This window comes from Protobothrops mucrosquamatus, unplaced genomic scaffold, assembly GCF_001527695.2.
Source record: "Protobothrops mucrosquamatus isolate PMUCROS unplaced genomic scaffold, P.Mucros_1.0 scaffold707, whole genome shotgun sequence".
Taxonomy (NCBI): Eukaryota; Metazoa; Chordata; class Lepidosauria; order Squamata; family Viperidae; genus Protobothrops; species Protobothrops mucrosquamatus.
The window spans coordinates 549,423-574,278 of NW_015386988.1; the positions used below are offsets into that span (position 1 = coordinate 549,423).

At 36.1% G+C, this 24,856-nt stretch overlaps 1 protein-coding gene across 1 annotated transcript in view; it reads left to right on the forward strand.

The window, feature by feature from the left end:
- TMX3 (thioredoxin related transmembrane protein 3) overlaps nt 1–6,444 on the forward strand; it is a 22,476-nt gene extending 16,032 nt beyond the window's left edge. Inside the window, exons 13-16 of the mRNA XM_015818250.1 lie at nt 1,479–1,535; nt 2,350–2,479; nt 4,432–4,500; nt 5,876–6,444. Coding sequence (XP_015673736.1) covers nt 1,479–1,535; nt 2,350–2,479; nt 4,432–4,500; nt 5,876–6,139 — 520 coding nt within the window. The 3' untranslated portion in view covers nt 6,140–6,444. The remainder of the gene's footprint in view (nt 1–1,478; nt 1,536–2,349; nt 2,480–4,431; nt 4,501–5,875) is intronic.
- Nucleotides 6,445–24,856: the final 18,412 nt, after the last annotated feature.

Sequence of the window (24,856 nt, forward strand, 5' to 3'; positions counted from 1 at the left end):
CCCTGAGTCCTACGAGGAGAAGGGCGGGATATAAATCTAAATAATAATAAATAAATAAATAAATAGCTCTATCCTTTGTTACATGCATATATATCCAATTCTGGTAGATTTTACTGTGCTTCTCAGAATTCTGTGATCTTTTAATAGGTAATATATTTTAGTTTGGGAATCCTAATGTTAAAAAATAAATGTCCAGTGAATATAGTGGTTTCATTTAGGTAAATAGGGATTGGATTGCAGTTTAAACCATTTGCAGTTTTCTGCAATTTAAAATTATGTACATATGGTATTACAAAATGTATTCTGTTTTTTTACATAATGTTTACAATGTAGCTCAACTAATAATATACCACATAAAAATGCAATAGTCTATTAAACAAATGAAGAGCATAAAACAGCAGCAGCATATAAATTACAAATAAGCTCAACAATCTTAACACTTTGTTATACAATACTTACGTTATCTATCATATATCATTGAGGTATGCCACGTTGAGCCATTAGTGGTGTTAACTAAAAGAAGATCCTAATAAAAAACAGAGATAGGTGGGTCAGTAGCTCTATTATGTGTTGAGTTTATTGGTGGCTTAGGAGAAGAAGGGCATATGATGGGAAAGCATGGGAAATGGGTGGACCAATGGGATATGCCAAGATGAAACTTATACAGCAGCAATTAAGAAGAGGAAGGGAATAGAAGTTAGGAAAATGGTGAACCAGTGGAATATGCTGCAAAGAAAGCTGTGGAAGAGAAAGAGGGGTGCTGACCTGGGACATGGTAGTTTGTTTAAGGGCATGAAACAAAAGTTCCCCTTTGCTTCCTGTACATATGTAGTAAGGAGCTGTGATAAATACATTGTTCTGTAAGATTGCTTCATTCTAGTTTCATAATTAATTACAAGACAAATGAACAAGACCTTACAGCAGTCATGTCAAACTCGCGACATCACGTGACATCACGCAACGTATTGGAGCTTTTTTGCCGTTGCCAGCAATGGGGTGGGCGCGGCTCCGGTATGATGAAACCGGCCCACGGGCCGGCAGTTTGACACCCCTGCCTTAGAGGTATCCCATAGCTTTACTTGCCCTAGTTGGTTTCTGAAGCTCAGGAACAAATCCTGGTGCTTCCAAGATTCTTCCAGGTGCATGTAAAGCAAATTTTAGAACAAAAATTTCATATAGGTGAAAGGATAAAATACTACATTTGCAGCTCTTTCCCTTCCAAATCCTTAGTTGCTTTTTTCCTTAGCCAAGTTTTTGTTATCAATGATTACATAGGGTATTTTGAGTAAATAGTGTTTGATAATCAGTTTTCTTTATCTGTTCCTGCTATCCTAAAGATTGAATCTCCTTCCTTTTCCTCTTTGAATTTTCCTTTCAGTAAATGTATTGGTTGGTATCATGTGTTTTGTTTGTTTGTTAAGATCATTATTCATTTCAAATCAGTCTAACGGATAATATTGTGAATTGCCTTTTAATAGAAACTTCCAGTTTGGCTACATGGATGGAAATGAATATATTAATAGTTTATTAATGGAGTAAGTAAAACCATTTTTTTTCAGATGGAGAATAAAGTTGTTTGTTTCTTTCAATTAAACTCTTTAAACAAAAATAACAAAAACATTTAAAAATATTTAAATATGTTTCCACTAGATGGCAGTATTAAATAACTAATTTTCAGGAGCTGAAAAGATTTGGCATTTATATGTATTTATAGAGTTTGTACTGTGCCTACCTGCGGCAACATCAGATCATGTATGTCCTTCAGAAGGCTACATGAGGTTTTTTTGTGATTGACAACTAAAGACATAGACCTATCTCTGAATTAGTTAGTAATAGGTTGTAATGACAGCTTGTAAAGGGAAGATTACCTTATCAGTGCTTACTGCTGCTTTTGTCTTTTGTATTCTATACTGTTTTCACTATTGCATTAATGTTCTCTGAATTCAGTTATAATGCCTTTAATTTCTCATCAGTGGCATTCATTGGGTAAATATTAAAACTGCAAAACTGCAGTACCATCAGTTTGTAGCATAATTAATGCCTGATTCATTTGGCCCAACAGGCTAATGCAGATGTTGAATAGAATGAAACACTAGACAGAACTGTGGATACTTTAGAGCCTTTGAAATGGATGATTAATTAGCCATAATTATTATATTTATATAAGAAATAAATTAAACCAACCTATCAGTCCCTAGTGTTATTCCGTAAAGATTTAGCAGTAAGTAATATGATTGAAAAACCCTTCTCTTCCTAGTTATTTTGGTAAGAGTGTGATCATTCTTCAAAGCTTTATTAATGAAACTAGTTATAGTTCAGTTTCTGAATTGTTTGGTTTTACTGTTTCAGTGATTTGGTAATCCCCACTATTGCTGTCCTGAATACATCCAATCAACAATATTTCCTACCTCATAAACAAATAGAGAGCACTGAAGATCTGGTCCAGTTCATTAACGATATTGTGGAAGGCACAGCTGAAGTAAGTATTGCACATTTATTTAAAATCTCAACAGTTGTTCAAATTACCAAAATATGAGAGCAGTTCATTAATTATCCTACTTCATTTGAATTGTCTTGCTTTGAAGTATCTTTACATATATTTATTTGAAAATCAAAGCAGAATCTTTGGAGTGTCGCTAACCTCATTATTTGAAATGTGTCTGTGGTGACTATCACAGGTCCACTCCAATTTGGCTTCAGTCATCATCTTGGTTCTTTCCTCATATGTCAGACAACTATCTTCTCTCATGTTTAGGTTCCAAATGTACGTTTATGTATAATCTTTAAAGGAAAAATATAAATATTTTAAACGTGGTTATGAAACTGGCAGGAAAAGAGGAGAGATGATTGCTGGTCTCTCCATTTGATTCTCTCCTCCTGCTGCAGAGATACCTTCTGCCTTCCTGTTCCACCATATCAGCAACCAGCACCACTTTTTAAGAGTAGAAGGGAAAAAAACTACATTCTTTTCTTTTCTTTATTTTATGATGGATTATTCCACAGGACTAATCCGTAGTTTATATGTGGCCGTCCAAACACTTGAAATAAATGGCTTGTTGATCATTACAATTGACTTCATAAATATTATAAATGATCTAGAACTTGTTATTTATACATGGAATGAATGAAATCTACTGTGGAGTTAATCTGGCTAGGTCAATCAATCAGAATAGAGCTGGAAGGGACCTTGGAGGTCTTCTAGTCCAACCCCCTGCTCTGGCAGGAGACCCTATACCATTTCAAATAGATGACCATCCAGGCTTTTCTTAAAAACCTCTAATGAGGTTCCATAGGCTTGAGCTTGTGGAAACTACAGGTAGTCCTCAATTTACGACTGTTCACTTAGTGACCATTTGAAGTTATGACAGCACTAAAAAAGTGACTTAAGACCAGTCTTGCACTAATGACTGTGCCCAGAGCCACATGATTGTGCTTCTGGTGCTTGGCAATTTTTGCACATTTACGACGGTTGAAGCCTCTCAGGGTCACATGATCACCATTTGCAACTTTCCCAGCCGGCTTCCCATAAGCAAAGCCAGCAGGGAAGGCTACAAATTGCAGTCACGTGATGTCTCACTTAATGACTGTGGCAATTCATTTAACAACTGGGACCAAAAAGGTCATAAAACTCGGTGCGGTCATGTGATGCCTCTCTTTAACAACTACACCACTTAACAATGCATTTTCCAGTCCCAATTGTGATAATAAGTCAAGGATTATATGTATCAGAACTAATGTACGCTTTTCTTTACTGGATTGTGGGCATGAAGTGTGCCCTTAGCCCTAAAAGAATAATGTTCAGCCCTTTCTCACTTTTGATCCCCTATAGTCCCATAGCTTTGCTTGAACTTCAATAATAGAAGCAAATTGTGGTGAAGAGAAGACACCAGCTTTCTGTTGAGTAAACCATTACAGCTAATATCAAAGGGGCTGCCACAAAGAAAAGGGGGTCAACCTATTCTCCAAAGCATCTCAAGGCAGGACAAGAAGCTAATCGAGAGAACCAATCTAGAAATTAGAAATTTTCTGACAATTAAAACATTTAATCAGTGGAACAGTTTGCCTTCAGAAATTGTGGGTTCTCCATCACTGGAGGTTTTAAGAAGAAATTGGACAATCACTTGCCTGAAGTGGCATAGCATCTCCTGTTTGAGCAAGGGGTTGGACTAGAAGACCTCCAAGGTCCCTTCCAACTCTGTTATTCTGTTAAGTATAATCATACCCTTGTAAGAGTCTGCATTGAGTCCATCTGTATTGCCCTGCAGGAATAAGGTAGAATCCACAACTCTACATGAAGTAATTTCTCTTCAGTGAAATAATATTTTTGTAAGTAAGTATTGGTAAGATGACATTGTAAAATAAAGTAATTGAAAACTGAAATATAAATAAATAATGCTGATCTCCTTTAATCTTTTATCTTTTAAATTTCAGGCATATGGTGGAGATGGAATTCTTCAACGAATCAAGAGAATAATTTACGATGCCAAGTCTACAGTGGGAGTACGTAAAGTATTAGAAAATATTTATAGCCATCAAGTTAAAGTAGATGCACCATTTGCTAAGCACAGAAATGAATCCGGAAAGGTTTTATTCGGTCATATTATTAAGTTTGTTGGATTTGTCTTGGTTACAATACACCTTGTTTTTGAAATAAACCTGTTGACATATAAAATGTGTCATTGGTAGTAATTGGATAGCATCTGAGTCTGTCATAGTACATATGAATAGTTGACAGGTAGAACGTGGACACTTTTTTCCAAATCAGTCTTTTTTTTTGTCTGTTTCTCCCCACAAAGAACATAACATTTAACTATTACAATTTTGTTTTCTTTCTCGGAGTGATATACATTTCTATTATTTTTAAAATGTGTTCAGTTGGGTGTTGTGCTGCTGGAAATTGTGCTGCTACATATTATATTGGACAAGGAAGGATATTATTTTCTTTCAAATTGTATAGTTTTCTTTCCATTTCTTTCTTATCTTGTACATATGCATACACTTTGAGCTTATTTTTTATGGCTATACCAAATTGTTTCTGATTCAGTTGAGTGCGCATAAATACATTCATGTTGGTAGTTGATGTCCATGAACACCAGTTGACATAGGACCAGTGTTGTGTAGACCTCAACACAGTTGTTCATATGTATGTTGTGTTCTTCTGTAGGGTTTAAACTATTAAATAATCTTAAGTCTAGGCCAGGGGTAGGCAACCTTGGCTCTTTTATGACTCGTGGACTTCAACTCCCAGAATTCCTGAGCCAGTCATGCTGGCTCAGGAATTCTGGGAGTTGAAGTCCACGAGTCATAAAAGAGCCAAGGTTGCCTACCCCTGGTCTAGGCCATCCTGCAGCTATGGAATAAATTCTGACAATTTTAAGTGCAAAAGAGTAACATTTGCACGCATGTGTCTTAAAAGCCATTCCTGCAAATTCCTGTAACAAAAATTAAATGGATCTATTTGAAATGTTATACTTTTTACATAGAGTTCCGAAGGTAGATGAGGCCAAGTATAAACAAGGAAAAAATGGGAAGTAACACCCAGGCTTTCTCTGAAACCTTTCTTAGAACATTTGTGTGTGCATATCCCTTGAGCTCCTGGGGATTATTTCTGGCCATGTTGCTAGTTCTGAGGGTGAGTCATGAGGCAGGAAGAAAACGGGTGTAAACATACTAGTAAAGAAATAACTGCCCCAACAGTCTTCCCACTTCTTTCATTAAAGTTTCTGTTAGTTAGATACTCAAATGACATTCTTCATACCTTGATTCTTCTTAAAATATGTTAATATATAATGGTGGGGAAGTGGTGGGAATCATCTTCTCCGAGTCATTCAATATGTTATGAAAATATAACCGATGGCCAATTATTTCCCTACAGTCCGTTTTCAAGAGTTCGCCACTTCTTGGTTGCTTCCTGTTTGGTCTGCCACTGGGTGTCATCAGCATCATGTGTTACGGGATTTGCACTGCTGACTCGGGTGGATCAGATGAAAGTGAGGCCTCTAAGAAGGACACCCCAAGCAGGGATGTCACTGATGAAGGCACCGAAGAGGAACCAGAGGAGGAAAGCAGTGAAAGTCCTGTAGAATTTCCAGAGAGAGAGCAAGAACAGAAAACTATATTGGAAAAAAAGACAGACTAAACTGTGAATGGTTTTTGGTTTTTTTTTTCCTGTAGAATTTCCAAATAGAGACTTATTTATTGAATTCAATTACACCTGTGATCTTCAGAGATAAGAACTTTTTCATTCATTTGTGTTTATGTGCATGCATTCAAAGTTGCTTGGCTGTGAAGAAGAATGGGGTTGGAGTTGGGGTTTTGAGGTCTCTTATTGTCTCTGTTCTGCTTAAAAAGAAAATTTGAGAGAGTAGATGGGTTATTTTAATGAATGTACTCTGAGAAGTTGGGTTATAAATACCCCTCTTTATTTCTTTTTTGGATACTGATATGTAGAATTAAAAATATTTTTTTCCATTATGGCCAAAGTAATCCTTCCTTTCTTCCTTCCTTCCTTCCTCCCTCCCTCCCTCCCTCCCTCCCTTTCTCCCTCCCTCCCTCGATTAATTTTGCCTGTGATAAAACCTATAAATACTGAGCTGTAGAAATCTTTCATGGGAAATATGCTTTGAGATATTGCATATTTTAATGGCTATACATTCAAAACAGTATTTTTCATTTTTTAAGAAAATAATTAGAATTTCTCTTTAGAAAATGGGATAGCTAAAGAGAAGTATTACAAATTCCCTGCCTTTTTTTTTTTTTTTTTAAAAAAACATGATTAGTAAATATAGAAATAGCATTTACTTACTTTCTGTTTGATCTCTGGGTCCATTTGTTACTACTTTATTGGTCCAATGTGTTGCAGTAAAGGTGTTAATTTTTTTTCCTTTACAGGAAATTTCCCTACATTTTAACCATATGACAGTCTAATAATTCTGTTTGTTAATTGCTGCACTAGCATAATAGTTTGGTGAATGTGGCTTCTGCATAGTTAATGACAAATCTTTTTTTTTTAACTAAACAATATTTAAGCTATCTAACAAAAACCTTGCTACATCTTTGGTTTCTGCAGCTGAAAAGAAATCTTAATATTTTATTGACTTACATTGAAAATTCACTTGACATCTTTATATGGCCAGCATTTTTTTTAAAAAAAAGAATACTTTTTGTCATATGTTTAATTATATATATCATCCCTCGTACTGTCCCATGATATGAATAGGGACCATGTTTCCCAGGTTGAGATCTCAAGGGATAAGCCATAAGGTTATACTTGGAATATTGAAACCATGGTGATTGCCATAGCAATCGTTTTTAAAACTATGGCTGTATAACATTCAGTTTAACGACTGAAAATAAAAATTGTAAGCTTATGTGTCATAGTGGAATATTTGGCTTTAATCAGCACAGTTTCTTACATACCTTGTCAAATATTAAGTTTAATGTTGTTGTTTTTTAAAAAAAATATGACCTTAAGGCTAAGGAATCTTTTGTTTGCCACTTCAATTAATTTCATTCTCTATAACAAACTCTCATAACTCTAAGCCTAATTCTTTGTCATACAATATTTTATTAATTGGAAGGAAATTATATTACCCTTATTGCAGTTGTTTTGAGAAATAATCATACACACTTTTTAGAAGAAGAACCCCTTTCCTTGATAAAAATGAATATTGATCTTTAAAAAAACACTTTATATTTCTTGTGTTTTCATACCAAGTACTTTTACTAGGAGTTACTATCTTTCCAAAGAATAAATGGTTTTATTCTGTGTATAGTGAATGGAAATGTTTTAACTATTACTGCTGGATTATATATAAAAAGTTTTATTTTTATTGAAGCTTATTGAACCTTCAACTAGTCTATGAATGTAGAAATGCTTTATAAATATTTTTCCCCTCAGGCGTTTCAGACATCTGTTCAAATCTAGCTTTGGCCCACGTAGCAGAGAACATTTCTAGTTGCTGCATAATAGTTGCTAAAAATGCCAAAGGATAGTCAATAGTTCTGCACGTGATGCCTACTGCCCGGTGCAGCTTAAAGGGAATTATAGCTAAAGGATAGTCAATAGTTCTGCACGTGATGCCTACTGCCCGGTGCAGCTTAAAGGGAATTATAGCTCTCTTTTGTTGGTACCATTTCTGTGCCCATTAGATATTCTTAATCAGATGTTGAGTGTCTCAAACAATAATATTTAGATTAAGTATAGTTTATCATTTTTCTTTTGAATGACTAAACTTCCAGATAGTTTTACTAAACTGAAATATATTTCCATTTTCACTCCAATGTTTTAACATAATAATTAAAATGAAAAGCCTCTGGTATGAAACAAAGTGAGCGATCACGTGAAGTACTTCACTCAGTAGCTATTATGACTTGAATCGGAAGTTCTCTAATAACTTAAATCCCAAATAAACATTATCAAGTGTAAATTGGTTGTGTGTGTTGGGGTATGTGTATACTGTATGTAGCGGGGACTGCCTGAGAGTGCTTGCAGGAGCTTGACTGGGAAGGGAAAGATTGGGACAGCTGCAGTTGGCTTTGGGTGTGGTTGGCGTGAGTGGAAGGAGGAAGGATAGAAAAGGGAAGAAAAGGAGAAGGCCGGGGTGGTTGGAGTTGAGAAGGGAAGGTCTGGAAGCTTATTTTATTTTTCTATCAAGGGTATTTTAAATAGAGGCTAGATAGAGTGAAGTTTTATTGCTTCCTCCGTGGGAGGATATCTGAAACGGAGGCAAGCGAGAGTGTGAAGTAAGGGAGTTGGCTGGGGTTTCTAGCCTCGGATTTTAATAATAAAGAGTAAGGGAGGGGGGTGGTTTTGAATCCTNTGCCCGAAAGTCCTGCTTCAACAGGAAGAGCCTGCCACCCATTAATGCTGCGTGAGTTCCAGTTGTAAGACACCTCATCGATCTCTAAAGAACATTACCGCAAGGCTGGACAAGGGGGGACGTGGCTGGGAGGGCCTGGGCATTGGTGGCCTCTGAGGAGGTAGCGCTACATGTATAATAACAAAGGTTGGTGCTGCATTTATGTGTATTTTGGCACTAATTTTTCTAATAAAGGATATAAGATTCCTTTTGGATCAGACTAAAGGGTCATATAAACTAGTATCTTTCCCAGAGAAACCAGGGGATGCTTAATGCAAGGCCCACAAGTAGTACAGGTACTCCTCGACTTAGCAACAGTTCATTTAGTGACTGAAGTTACAACAGCACTGAAAAAAGTGATTTTTTCACACTTCTGACTATGTGATCAAAATTCAAAAGCTTGCGAACTGACTCATGACAGTTGCAGTGTCCCAGGGCCATGTGATCTCCTTTTGTGATCTTCTGACAAACAGTCAATGGGGAAGCCAGATTCACTTAACACCCATGGTACTAACTTAACAACCACAGTGATTCACTTAAAAACCGTGACGCGAAAGGTCAAAAAATGGGGCAAAACTCACTCAACCACTCTCGCTTGACAACAGAAATTTTGGACTCAATTGTAGTTGTAAGTGAAGGATTACCTGTATATAAGACAGACATCTAGCAACTAATATTCGGCTACCCTTCTATCTCCCTATGTCCCCAACTCCCATTGGTCTATTTCAGGGGTGTCAAACTGCCAGCCCACGGGCCGGGTGCATCATGGCAAAACCGCAATACGTCGCAACACATCACATGATGTTGCGAGTTTGACACCTGGTCTATTTACTGATACCTTAGCAATAGCCATGGTAATACCCATACAGACTTCCATCAGCTTTATTACAGTGTGAAACCAGGTCTCTTGGTGCTGCTGACAGGTGTTGTTTTTCATATTTCTTCACAGCTTTTGCCTGGACAATGCAAAGTTCTTTACTCCATCCTAAGAGTCCATTGCCAGGCAATCAAATTGTTTGCTGCCTCTTTAATAATGTATCTTTAACATACAGTTAACGTTTATCTAAAATCCACTTAAAGATGAAAATCATAAGATTTGGTGTTTTTTAAAAAAATCTGTTTCTGTGCTAAAAATAGTCTTGCGTGAACAGATCTTCTGTTTCTCAATAATTGGTCCTTGTGGAAACAATACTGCGTTCACACTGTCAAAAGTGGGGGCGGAACCACACATGCACGGCGCTCCCGGGCAGGGAAAGTCCTCGACTTATAACCGGTTTAGTCCTCGACTTACGACCGGTTTAGTCCTCGACATACGACCGGTTGGGGGTCGCGGCATTAAAAAGGTTGAGAACCACTGATTTAAATAGTATCTTGTCAAATATTGGTGAGAACAAGACATTGTTTCCAACATTAGAGTCAAATGTGGAGGGTAAGAGAATTGTGAAATAATTGCACTTGGAGGGTGGACAGGAAGACTGCAATTTGATTTTTCTCTGTAGCCTTCAAATATATGATGATTGCCAAGGAATCTCGGAATCAAACTGATGTGTATAAAGAGGTAGCCTTCACTTAACCTTCCAACGCGACGGTGTCAGTTCTATGGATGCAGAAGCAGGAATAAGCTTAGACTACTCCATAATTTTGAGTTCAGCATCAGACAATATAGATAGGAAAATACTATGAAGCAAAAGGGCTTGCTTACTAGGTATAATCTGTTAAAATGTCATTTTCAAAGTCACACAGAACTGATATCTCTAAATCCTGCGCTTATGGTCAAACGTAATCATAATCTGGGCTATACCGAAGCTTCTTTGAAAAGCACTAGCTGTGTGAAAGTATACATAGATCATAAAGTATATATAAATCATCAGATAGGGCGAATTTACTAAAATGACAATAATGTAATAAGAGTGCATGCCCTACATGTGTAACGGTATGTGGACTGATTAACTCTTCATTTTATTAATCTTGGTAATGTATTCCGGGAGATGAAACACTTCAACAGTGAAACGTATTAAATATGATGTGGGCCAGTGTGTATTTCTTACAGCGGTGCACATTTTGTTAAGGAACATCAAGAGAAAAGCTGTCAGCGCTGCTAACTAGAAACATGATCTGTATGTTTTCCCTCCAGTACAAAGCAGAACTATGTTATTCCCTTTGAATAGGTCATAATCATCTGTCACCCTCACTAGAAACAAGCAAACCTGCTGGCAAAACAATTGTCCACTGCTTGTTGTGTGGTTACATTTAAGTGCAAGACCTTTGATCTAAGACCTCTGTATACAGGCCATTTCTATGTACTATGTCTTTATTTTACAGAGATCCTCAAACACCAGGCAAAACATAATTGATTTGACCTACCTTGTACAATTGGTGACTCTTGGAAAATATATCTTTGCCTCTGATACACCCACCTCTATTTCTGTGTAATTAATATTAATCTGAGTGTCAAATAGATGCTAGATTATTAAACTAAGTTACAGTTAGCGGCTAAGACTATTTTGCTTTTCAAAACAACTGGGATTTTTTCCCCCTGAGATTTCTTCTCTAGACAAAGAGGAGAGGTTTAATCTTTTGCCTAGCAGGAATTTTATTACAAATAGTTAACCAATTCAACCTCCCAGTCTCACCCCCACCTTTAAACTCAAGGCAGCTTTTCTAGGTCTGGTAGTGATAAATGGGCAATCATGGTTTACCTTGCTGTAAATAGATCAATTGAAATTTGTCCCAGATTGTTATTTTAAAATAATCTTGACCGTTAAGTTCTAATATGAATATCTAGTTTCATCAAACTCTAATCCTTAATTCTAACCCCCATTCTTCAGCTTTCTGTTTAATTTAACCAGTAAACATTAATAAGCAGGGGCCCCGGGATGGTAGAAAACTAAGGGCAGTTTTGGTAATGCAATTGTTATAGGAAAGTGCACCTTTGCATAGCATCCTTCTCTTCAGTAATGCAAAGTGATCTGGATCTGGCCATAGGAGCTGGATCTTTCCCCTTTTTCTTCTACCATGATGGATAATATCTAGTGCAGGGGTCTGCAAACTTAAATGCTCAAAGAACCACTTGGACCCCTTTCCCAGAGAAAAGAAAACACTGGGAGGGGGGGAAAGCTTGATTGAAGAGTTTAATTAAAAAGAAATAGAGGGTGCTGTGCATGAGTTCTCTCTCTCTCTCTCTCTCTCTCTCTCTCTCTCTCTCTCTCTCTCTCTCTCTCTCTCTCTCTCTCTCTCTCTCTCTCTCTCTCTCCTCTCCTCTCCTCTCCTCTCCTCTCCTCTCTTTCTTTCCTCTCTCTCTATCCCCCCTCTCGCTTTCTTTCCTCTCCCTCTCTCTCCCTCTCTCTCTCTCTCCCTTTCCTCTCCCCCCTCTCTTTCTCTCTCTCTCTTTCTCTCTCTCACTCTCTATCAAGTCAATTTCAAGTCCTAGTGACCATATACACTGATTTTCTCATTGTACTCATTGCCCCTGTCACTGAGTCCATCCTTTTTGCTGTTGGCTGTCCTTTTCGTCTCTTGCCTTTATTAACACACCTGTATCTATTTACCCATTTCTATATGTGCTACATGTCTGATTTTAAGGATTTTTATGTACGGTTATTCTCCTCCTTTTCTCCTTCCTTCTTTATAAGCAGGCTTGAATTGCCTAGATCTGTATAAAATAACTCATTTGGGTATTATTTAGTCCCCTAAGACACCTCTTCTCCAACTCTCTCCCTTCTCAACATATACAGTATACCAATATCCAAGTGCTGAAAATATCTTCTTCCCATATTGGTGTGATCTGCTGTCTTAAACTGAGGGGGAAGCAGAGAAGAAAAGGGGAAGGAAGGGGTTATGTTGATGTCTCTGAAATTCTTCCAGGTTTCTTTCCCATTTGTGAGGTACATGGTACCCTTTATTCCTCTCGTGTTGTCCTACTCTTAATTTTTGTTCCTCTTCTCTGCATTCTTTCCAATTCCTCGATATTCTCGTATTGATTTGTATTGGCAACCAAACTTGGACCAAGTATTCCAGCTGCAGCCTGGAGCAATTGGCAAGTTTGAAGGTGACAAGTGAATATACCAGAACATCATTTAGGACATTTCTGGTGTCTACACTGCAATTTTAAACAGGGGTTTGAGATAGTGAATGGCTAAATTTAGAATTGCTAAATTTAATCTCCTGAAATACCCTGAGTTGCAGACACATGGTGCAGTCATATTTCAGTCCTTGTATGCCCTATTGATTTTAATCAGAGGATTACGTATGAATTAGGAAAATTTAACCTTTAGGTATTGAAAATGACAGCATGCATTATTAATTGTCTAATGAGCCAGACCATGATTACTACGGCTATTCTTTTGAAGGCCACCTCTCAACAATTTATGACTTGTTATTGAGTCCAAGAAATGCTTTCTAGGATTCAGAAAGCACTTAACCTGTTTTTCAATCTTTATACTGGGGCTTAATTTCTTTTCCTTTCCAATTTCTTCCAGAAGCAAAACATTTTACTGACAATTTTGGGGATGTTCTTGGAAGATGATCCAGACTCTACTCACCATGATGAAATTCAAAGCCAGCATATTGTTTCTTCAACATTGTCTTCACCAATTTAATTTTCAAATTCCATATTTTAAATAGATTTTACTGGTAGTTTGTTTCATGAGTAAGATTTTGCAAACATAGGATATTGATTGCATCTTTTTTAAAACTGGAAAAGAAACAAAACATTTCTTTGAATTTCTTGGCATTATATGAATTAGAGTTCATGTTCACCAACTGGTACAGAAAGAATTCCTTTAAAAGTTAATATCTCAGTTCATGTGTAACTGTAAGGATTTATCTGACAGCTATACTGTTTTTCAGAAATGTCAAAGTGAGTGGAATGTGATTGCTGTTTAGCAAAATATTGTTTATTCTGAGTGACAAATGAAAACAAATTACCAAGAAAGAAAATTGTGGTATTCAAACTTAATTTCAACTTAACATCCTACTTTTTCAGTATATACCTATTGATTTTATAAGAGCTTGAGTAGTTCTCAAATATGAATTGCCATGCTTTATTATGACAAATATTCAGTTATGACAAGCACTCAAGTTACATAAAGTAGATCTGGCTTTAAGAATTCTAGCTTGAGTTTAACAATATTTCACTAATACCTTTATTTGTTGTATATCAGGGCAGATAAACAATGAGTGAATAGTTCATCTTGACCTTCAGTGTTAAACATATTACAGCAAATTACTATTTTGTCATTAGACAAATGCTAATTTCTCTGATTAAAACACTGCACTCACTCAGTTATCATTTTTGCAAGTACTGTACTGATCATGCATGTAAGTAATTACCAGATCTCTAATTAGAACACAAGGCATATGTTTTTCAGAACGAAAAAAAAAGGTCCACTACATCTTCGTGTCTATGCTGATGGTGAGGTTTGCTTCTAATAATGGAGCTAACTAGTTTGTATTAACTATTCAGAATCTAGAAATAACTCTAGCACCCTTTTTGTAATAATAGAGAAAAGGATGCATACATATCAGAGAGCATATCATTCTGTCTAGGTTACAAATATCTAGAGGAGGAGTAAGCAACCTTGGCTCGTTTATGACTCGTGGACTTCAACTCTCAGAATTCCTCAACCAGCCATGCTGGGAGTTGAAGTCCATGAGTCATAAAAGAGCCAAGGTTGCCTACCCCTGCTCTAGAGTTTCACTAGGTATAGTAGAAGGGAAAATTACAGAAAATTCCTCCTTCTTTTGAGCCACTTAGCAGTTATTTGAAATTTTTGCAGCCCAAATCAGTAGCTCTATTTTTAAAGTTAGCTTAACAATCTTTAAACCTTTAAATGAGAAACGTGAAGTATCACGGAAATAAATCAGCATGGCCTAAATCATGACAGCTAACTTGAGCAGTTGACTACAGAGTGCGTCTACCCTCTAGTAGAAGACTGCTAGGCAGGTTTAAATTTTGACAAATTGGTTTAACTGTTTTGTTTGAAAACCTTGATTTCAGTTCTGAAGGTTCTTGATGTTTTGCCTACAAAGTTGATAATTAGGCCTACATTTTATAGCCTCAAATGATGATGATCTATACTTCTGATTTGACACCTGTGGCTTTCATCAAAGATGTGTGGTGCATTTTAATGACAATAAATATACAACTCTTTCTGTGGTTGAAAAGCTTGATTAGCCATTAGTGCTAAAAATGTATCCAGTGGTTTTCTATTTGTTAAGAAAGGGCATTTCTGTTTCTATACACCCTGAATAAAACATAAGCTATATCATTAAAATGCATTGCTAACTATGCTTTTCCAATGTTGCCATCTATTCATGAATGCAAGAAACTGAAAAGCTATTAATATTAATCACAAAAACATTGCATCTTTATATTTCTATAAATGGATTAAACAGGAGGGGTTTTTTTCAAAAAAAGCAAGAAGATTTTCAACTTTTCCTCCTCAAAATTGCATAGTTAATATAAGATATTTGGATCTCTCTAAATTAAAGGGGAAAATCATTTGTTGATGGCAGATGACTTATTCTACTGAACAAAAGCTGCAGCTATATTAAAATAACTGCTGCACAGAGCTAACTTTCTATAATGCATTCTATTTCAAGCGCTGTTGAAGATAATAGTTTTTTAAAAAATTAAAACATCCAGAGTGTCAAAATCTACCACCTATCACTAAATATCACATTGTAAGAAAGATGGAAAACTGCAACAGCATGGTGTTCTTGAGCCCTAACTATTAACCATATTTAGAGGTACGGTATCTGGCTGCAAAAACCTGAATAATCAATAGACAGTAGCAGTTTTCTCTCAATGCTGTCATCTAGTGACTGTTTGTAGTACTGGCAGTCCAGATTAGGTACTCTGGTCTATTTGAGCATATGATATGAAAATTAATGTGGACGAATTTACACATTTGTTATGGAAATCTGTGTATGTTTATTCAGAAGTAAGTTCTTTGCGGCAAATTTAAAAATTGAATGACATAATGTGGTACATGTAAAACAAAATTAAAATCCAGCTAATGTATGGAATTGTAGGAAGCAATTGTACATAGTGTTGAATTTGCTTTTTTATCCAGGCCAATGCTATCAGATTTTTAACGAGAAAAATCTTTTATGGCATACTGACCACACTGCAACATGCTGATAATACTCAAATTATCAAAATCTTGGCATGAAAGAATATGAATTTCATTGTCTCATGTGTCTTAGAGTTCCTTTGGGGAAGGATTGTAAAATTTCAATATCCAAAAAACACTACTACAGATGAGAATTTGGTAACTCCAATCAGCTGTGCTTAGTAGATTACAAAAAGGGAAAAACAGTAAAACAGGTATAATTTCAGCAAAAAGGCAGGAGAAATGCTTACATTTAAAATGTGGTAATATAGAGGACTATAGCTAAATTGGCAAATTGAAATGTGCAGAATAATCCTAAGCATGTTTAACAATAAAGACACTTTTGAGTCAAGTACAGGTAGTTCTCATTTAGTGACTGATTTGTCACTAAACCATTTGTAAACAGTCATCACATTTATGATCTTTGCAGGTCTGTAAAACAAAACTAAAATAAAAACACTTAATGACCAAGTTGCCAATCCCAATCATAGTTGCTAAACAAGGATTACCTTTATAATGTCATGGACACAGCCAGAGAACTTTTCAGTAACAATAATGAAGTTATTCAGAGATGCCTTCCAGACTTATTTTTCCATTTCCTAGTCTAGGCTATAATTATCAACCAGAATTATAAATCCATTATAGGCTATCATGCAATTTGGCATGACCCCTTCCTGGTCATCTTTCTAGGAAACATAAATAAATTAATTTTTCTGTTATTTTAATTTATTACAAAGAAGTATATGCTCTCTATTTCACCAGACCATAAACCAATAACAGCATAACAGCATTCTTCTATATCAGGATTCTTCAACATGGCTCATATTAATTTCCCAAGTCAATAAGGCTATCCAAGATAGCAATAGCACTTAGACTTACATACCACTTTATAGCGCTTCACAGACCTCTCAAAGGCAGCATATTACCTCCAACAATCTGGGTCCTCATTTTACCAACTTCCGAAGGACGGAAGGCTGAGTCAACCTTGAGCCGGTCAGGATCGAACTCCTAGCAGTGAGCAGAATTAGCCTGCAGTACTGCATTCTAATCACTGCACCACCATTACTCCTGTTTAATACTATTATTAACATAGTATTTATTAAATTATTAAATTATTTTCATAGAATAAATATTTGGAGTTTGATGGACAATCTGAGACTTCATGAAAGAGTTGATGAACTGAAGAGTTTGGGAACCTCTGTTCTATATGTTCTTAAAGGTCATCCATCCCAAATGATGGAAAAGGAAAAGGATAGTTTTTATCACTTTTCTAGGCTAGCAGGGTGTGGACTAATCTGGCTTCAGGGGAACATAAAGTTAAATAAGAAAGGGGGGTTACCACAGGACATATCATCCTCTGGGCCACTTTTGCCAGCTCAGTGAAAAAAGATAAGATGTATGCTTAGGAAATGTAGTGTCTTTCCATATCCCAATAACAAAATTTAAAGGTGAAGAGAAAGTGGAATAAATAACAACTAAGTCAACTTTGCTTCATAAAGGTTGATGGACTGGCTATGTTAAGTAGTCACAAGGGGATAATTTTGGAATTCTTGCAGGAAATGATTAATGTTTCATATGTTTCCAAGATGAGCCATAAAGTATCTGTAGCAGATTTTCTATTTCAGAAGTGAAAGTCTTATGAAATCTTGAATGATTGAAGTCTTCACCAAAGAGAGAGAAATGAAACACCTGCATTTTTTAGCTTTTCAGCATGTCAGCAGTTTTTTCTTATATATGAGACACATTAGCAATGATCATGATTTTGTCAAAAGAAAATTGCGTTACTATTAAAATCTAAATATAACTAGAGGTAATAAGTTTGGGAATCATGGCATTAAACAGCAGGAGAAATGGAGGTGGGTGCAAGAGATGAGAAGGAGGTAAGTACCAACTTCACTTTCAGGGTACCTATAATTCTTCAGGCTTGGTAGAGCAAAAAGATTGGCCCTTTATTTCATTTGTAATAGAGCTGAGCTGGGATTTAAAAAATTAAATAGGTGTTTTAGGCTTAAGCACCTTTTTCACCTCTTAAAACCTCCTCCAAAAATATCACTTGTTTCCAGCAAAATGTGAAGTGTAGATTTTCAAAGGGAAAGTTACAAATCTGGCTTTATATCGTTACATACTGTTTTTTCCACAATTTTGCTGTATCTTATTCTAAGTTTTGGTATTCTTTATGAGCTCAACATCTTTCTTGTTAAATTCCCATCAGAGACAGGAAGCAATATTCCAATATTTTTGTTTAAACTTCATGCAGTGATTTTTTAAAATGGGTTATTTCTTTGTAGAATGCTTATTGTAAAGCATTTTGGGGCCCAACCCTCTTCCCCAACATGTATTCACATAACTCTGAATGCTGTGGGGAATTTTCTTCAACACTATGTCACTTGACCTAAATACCACTTAATATTTGTTTTAGCTGTGGGTTGCAAGAGAAAGTTGAACAATCTTATTCCCTGCAATTTAGAATTGTCTCCTGAGAAATTGTATAGTTTCTTACCTAGTTTGTGCAGTGCTCTCTGATTTCTAACTGCAGCTTACAATAATATTTGGAATGGGAAGTTGAGAAAATCATGTCTATAAATTGAGAAACTGTAGCAAAAAAACACCCTGAAACTAAACCTTCCATATAATGCAATGCAAATGTTGCACAAGGCATAATAAACAGGAAAATTAAAATGCAGTGAAACATCTGGCAACTAAAAATATATTTCGGCACAAGTAAACAAGCTTATAAGATGTATGAAACCAAAATATGGTCAAATATGAAGAAAATAGGAAATTATTTTGACAAGCATAGTAGTGTGGATTTATTTTGATTTTAATTTGCACATTCCAAGCATTTTTTATTTGTTTCATTTTATTTTTTATAACTTTGTTTGCCTAGGCCCCTGAAACATCTATGTTGTTCTCCAATATTTTCTTTTCCATTAAATAAAATTACACACACACAAACAGAGAAAGAGAGTAATCACGAAATAGATTACATTACAGTAAATTGTTTACAGATAGTCCTTGACTTATGACCACAACTGAACCTAAAATTTCTGTTGTTAAGTAAGACATTTGTTAAGTGAGCTTTGCCCCATTTTTGACATTTCTTGTCCAGTTGTTAAGTGAATCACTGCAGTTGTTAAATTAATGATACGGTTGTTAATGAATCAGTTGTTAAGTTAATTAACTGACTTTGCTTGTCAGAAGGTTACAAAAGATGGTCACATGATCTCAGGGCACTGCAACCGTCATAAATATGAGTCAATTGCCAAGTACTTGAGTTTTGATCATATGACCATGGGGATGTGGCAGTGGTTGTAAGTATGAAAAATGGTCATAAGTCGCTTTTTTCAGTGCCGTTGTAACTTCAAATAGCCCACTAAATGAACTGTTGAAAGTTAAGGACTACCTGTAGTATTTTTTTTTCTCCTACCCTCTTTCAGAAATGGGATTGGAATGTACTGGATTAATCACAGACTTTTTTAGGGATTGGCATATCTTGGCATATCTTGGCATATCTTGCCACACTTCACAAATCCCAGTACCAGAAACCATAATTTCTACCACCAGGAATTTCTGGTCAAGGAAAGAAAGTGAGATAGAGATTGATTTTTCCCTAAATTAAGAAAGGACAAGCTGAAGTGCGGTGATTCATATTTGACAGCTGGTATAGTAAAATGATTAAGGTGTGCTAGCTGCAAGGACTCCAGGTTCTAATCTCAGCCATTATTGGGCAACATTAGGCTACTCACTCATTAGCTCTTTCAGCCCAACCTACCTTCCATGATTGATCAGAATCACTTTAATTGATGGCAGGTGTTTACTGATTGCTAATTTCTTTTTTTAAAAAAAACTCAGTTTGAAATTGATTGGTTAATTCTGAACCTAGCCACATCCCTACTTATAAGAGGGCATGAACACCTTTGCAGCCACATTATGCTATTTTTTATTGTTATTTTTTCCCCTTAAATATTTCAGTTTGTTTTTCAATTGAATTGTACAGCTTACATATTAAAGGCGGAAAGAATTTTGAAGTCTAGATCTGATTTTATATATATATATTTGGAACTCGTGGCATTTTAACAGGGTGTATAGTTTCTATATCCACTATATGTGCATGTTACTTTATTTCTCCTTCCTAAATTAGGGCCTACATTTTCTCTCTCTCCCAATCAAGACATCAGCCCCCTTTTCTTTGATGATGGTGAGTGCAACTTTTTATCTTAGTCTCTTCTGAAGAAAGAAAGATTATTCTCGATATGAGATGTCAGAATTGTTATTTAGGCAAAAGTGCTGAAGCATTTTTAAAGCCCAAAACAGCGAAATAACATCAAGAAGTGACTCAGGCTGACACTTTAATTTACTGAACTATAAGAAGAAGAGGCGATAAAGCACAATCAAACTTACAGGATTCTTTTATTATATTCAATCTCAATAAAACTAATGTTTACCTTCAGAGGAGTTGATCTGATCTGGTCTACCTAGTGGGGCTGATATCTTCTGATATCCCACCAAACCCTCTTCATGATTAGTAGCTGTGGACCCACACTTTTCCTTTCTCTTCTGGCCTTCAGCATGCTTTTTCAGATTATACACAACAGCTTTCTCTCCTTTCTTCAGCATGCAAGCACGGCCCAATGTTTTCTAGTCCACATACAGTAGTTCTTTTTATAAAAGCAATATTAACAGTCTACTATCTACTGCATTTTTGTTGCCAAACTTCCATTCTAGTTTCCCTCCTCCCTCTCCTCCTCCCCCTCCATTCTAATTGTTGCTAGCTCAACACTTGTAGTTCTTCCTTATATCCTGAATAAAACAGTTTTCTTAGGAGAATCAGTAAACTAAGTCTGAACAACAGATATACCAGAATAATATACAAGGAAAATAGTGCTTATTGTTGAAATGTAGGCATCAACTGAAACACAAAAGCAACCACACAGCTTTATGTAGAAAACATTCACTAGATAAAGTGCTATGTGTAAACAAATACTTACTTCTTGCATTTGGGCAATAATAAGATACATACATATTGTATAGCCAGAATCTTATCACATAGTTGGAAAAAAAACTATGGCCCCTGTTCTCTAGTCTTAAGTAGAAAAGTCTCAAGTTCATCTGGCAGATAGTACTGAGTGAAAGTCTATATTTATGAAATTTTAAGAGCAATGGATAAATAAAGGGCACTGTAGAGTTGGTGGACTCAAAACCTGACTGAAGATAAGAATTAATTTTGATTTTCCAATCATTTTCATATAGGGACTTTGTTGCTCACTGTTGCTCCTGAAAACACTTTAAAAATAAAAGAGGATCATATATGAAGAAGTGCTATTATGCTCAAGATGTTTAGACTAACACAGCCTGGAATTACTTGAAAAGAGAAATTGGATTTTTTTTTCTAATATGGGGATCTTAGAGAAATGTTATGCCCATTTTATCTATGGTATGTTATCAAGAAGTAATTTGACTATTGTCTTATTCATTTGGTTTTGTTGATCATGGGATACATATTCCATTTACTCCTTGGCATCTGTGTGATCTACAGTGTATGTTCAACCATGCAATTCTAAAATAATATATGTAATATACAGTATAGAGTTCAATGGTATTCAAAGAAAGAATCCATAAAAATACCACCAGATTTAGATGATTTAATATTTTGCTGATATTACTTCTGTAATGATATTACCCGTTCCATCTTCCAATTTACTCAATTAAGTTGAATACCAATTCCTATTAGAATTGGAATTGATTTTTTGCATTCTCCATTTTTTTTTGCTGCAAGATAGGAATGTTCACTGGTAATGTTTCTACATGGAGGATAGACTAATTTTCCCTTTGAGTCTTAAAAAATGCTTAAAATGTTCAATAAATTTGAATTCCCTTTGAATTTCCCCTAGGAGCATTTAAGCCTCTCTCCATACCTTAAATTCGCAGTCCAGGGCAGTCACAGCTTCAATAGGTCAAATGCTGAGTTGATCTACTTAAAAGACACCAGTGACCATCTCTTAATAAAAAACCCTTTTCTTCCATGAAATTTAGAAGGTTGTATCTATCACTAAGCCCTAAAGCAGAACTGTACTATGGAAAGGTCTGTCTCTCCCCATTCAGCCTGTTTTATCTATTATCTTTCTTTATATACAGGCTGACTTCTCAACTACTTTTCCATATCCTTTCTCTTTCCACTTTTCTTTCTTTCTCTTGTTCTTCAGGACTCACTATCTATCTTAAGACAAAGAAGAGGGTTTGTTTAGAACTAGTATTGACTTCCTGTCTTCTTTAAACACTGCATTGTATTTGCTGGTCTATCACTATCCCTTACTGATCTGATTGCTCATTGTTATTATCTCAGTATTTTTTAAGTGTTATTTCCCCACTGAATCTTATTTCTCCAATGACTGCTGCTTTCTCTTTCCTTGCCATTTCCCACTGATATGCTTTCACTGTGTTATTCTGCAATAAAATCCAATCCCTTTGTTTGAGGTCTATACTGTCATCCTTTTAGGTCACTCTGGGATGTATAGTTTTTAAATACTCTTTAGTTAAAAGATTTTGCTTTCATACTGTTCCCTGCTGTATAACCTCAACATAATAGTATATATACACACAGATCCTAGGAGGCATTACTGATAATGTATTTTTTAGTTTTTCTATTTGTGGTGCATTTTTCATCACACAGAATGCTTTTATATGAATCTTGCTGTGTTTGCAGTGATAATGGACTGTTTCATTTATTATAGGATTCCCTGAAGGTACTTTGCTATGTCTTGTCTAGCCACTTTAAGAAATCTCTAAACTGTTCCAGTCACTACTATAATGTCATAAGCTTTTTGAGTTGGAACAAATATAACATCTATAGGGAGCAATATCTTAAATCAGCAGGTCAGAACTGAAGTCTTCCAGCAGCACAATTTCTGAAATATGTAGCATCTTGCAAACTTCCAGTCTTCATTTTTTTAAGTTATTTAGCCAGCTTCAGCCAAGTTTCTGCTTTCCTTCCTTCCTTCCTTCCTTCCTTCCTTCCTTCCTTCCTTCCTTCCTTCCTTCCTTCCTTCCTTCCTTCCTTCCTTCCTTCCTTCCTTCCTTCCTTCCTTCCTTCGATTCATATGGCCACCCATTTCAAATACATGATTCTGGGTGGCTAGCAATAAATAAAAGCAAGTTAAAAGCCTGATAACAATATTATAAGTTACATATATAGCAGCTGAGATAAAAACCAATCAACACTTACACAATCATGATATGGGCTCAGCCACACACTTCAGGTCCCAGGCTCAGTAACAAAAACAGGTCTAAAAGAACTTATAAGGGTGATTGAATGATATTCCAGAGAACAGCACTGTGATAGGAACATCTTTCTTTCTGGCTCCTGCTAGACAATATTTAATACTGTAAATGGACCTTGTAGCAAGTCTTTTCTGCCAGGGTTAATGGAATGGGTAGATACAGCCAGGTACAAATGATCCCACATTTCTGTAGCTTGGACCCATGCCATAGGTTATAGTAGTGATGGCGAACCTTTTAGAGACCAAGTGCCCAAACTGCAACCCAAAACCCACTTATGCATCGTCGGGTGCTGGGTGGGCATGGCCCATTGGGTGGGTGTGGCCCATTGGGTGGGCGTGGCTGCGGTGGTAACAGCAGACTGGGTGGGATTAAAAAGTTCAATCAATCAATTCCAACTTTGCAAGATCTTTTTTTTCCCCACGAGAAGTTGAAATTGACTGATTGATTGAACCTTTTTTAGGCGGAGGCCTAAAGGGAAAAGATTTTATAAAACCCAGCTGAAGGCCTAGGACTGGGGCGATGGTGCGTGTGCCCACAGAGAGGGCTCTGAGTGCCGCCTCTGGCACCCGTGCCATAGGTTCACCACCACTGGGTTATAGTTTTAAAAAATATAATGATAGTAGCAAAATTTGAACCCTTAATTTATTTAATGTCCAGTTTTGCAAAGCTGATGTTATTTGGCCAGAGGCTCAACAACCTATCTATTTGGTCAGATAAAGGATGGAATAAGTTATAAGTGCAATGGAAAGAAAAAAGATGGAAAAAATTAGCTAATTTCTTCACCAACTGGCAACAGCTCTTCAAAACCAGTCTAGAGAAACTGCTGAGATTTGATGAAAATTCCTTTCATCTCCTTGCATAACTCAATGTAATGAGAACTTTAAAGATAGTCTGTGTCTGTCCAAATAGATTTCCCATTTTTCCCTATTAAATAATTATTTCTAATCCACCCAATCACAACAATATCCCAGGACAGTGAGAGGAGATAAAGCTTCTGGACGAATTAGCAAAAAGGACAAAGGTGGCACCGATAGGGATTACTTAATAGCAGGGAGGACCACAGTCGGTCTAATCTCAAGGGCAATCTGTATGGAAGCATCTGCAGCAAACTGCAATGACACTGAAATAATGACAAGTGTTTGGTGACATCATACATAAATGCCATGATCATGTCCTTGCCTCCTGATGACTAATGCTGGTATATAAGTCATGGCATCTGTGCAATGATCTTGTGATGCATGCTTTGTCAGAGGAAAATAACTATGGATGAGCACTGAATGTAAATAATCGTTCAATTACCTCTTAGCCAGACATGTACATTGCTTATTGTTACATTTTGAACATGAGTAGATACTATGCTTAAATAATTCTTTTTCATCATCTCTACATAGCAGAATGGCAAATGCCACCATAAACAAGGAAGCCTTCCTAATTTATATTGCTTTTTGATACGTTGACAAAAGAAATCTTTTCATACATCAACAGAATGGAGAATGCAGGATTTACAGGGCTTTACTGAAAATGTTTCCAGAAAACATTTATGAATGGATTATATTGATAAGTGTATAACTATTTAACTCCAAAATTACTTAATTCAAAGTC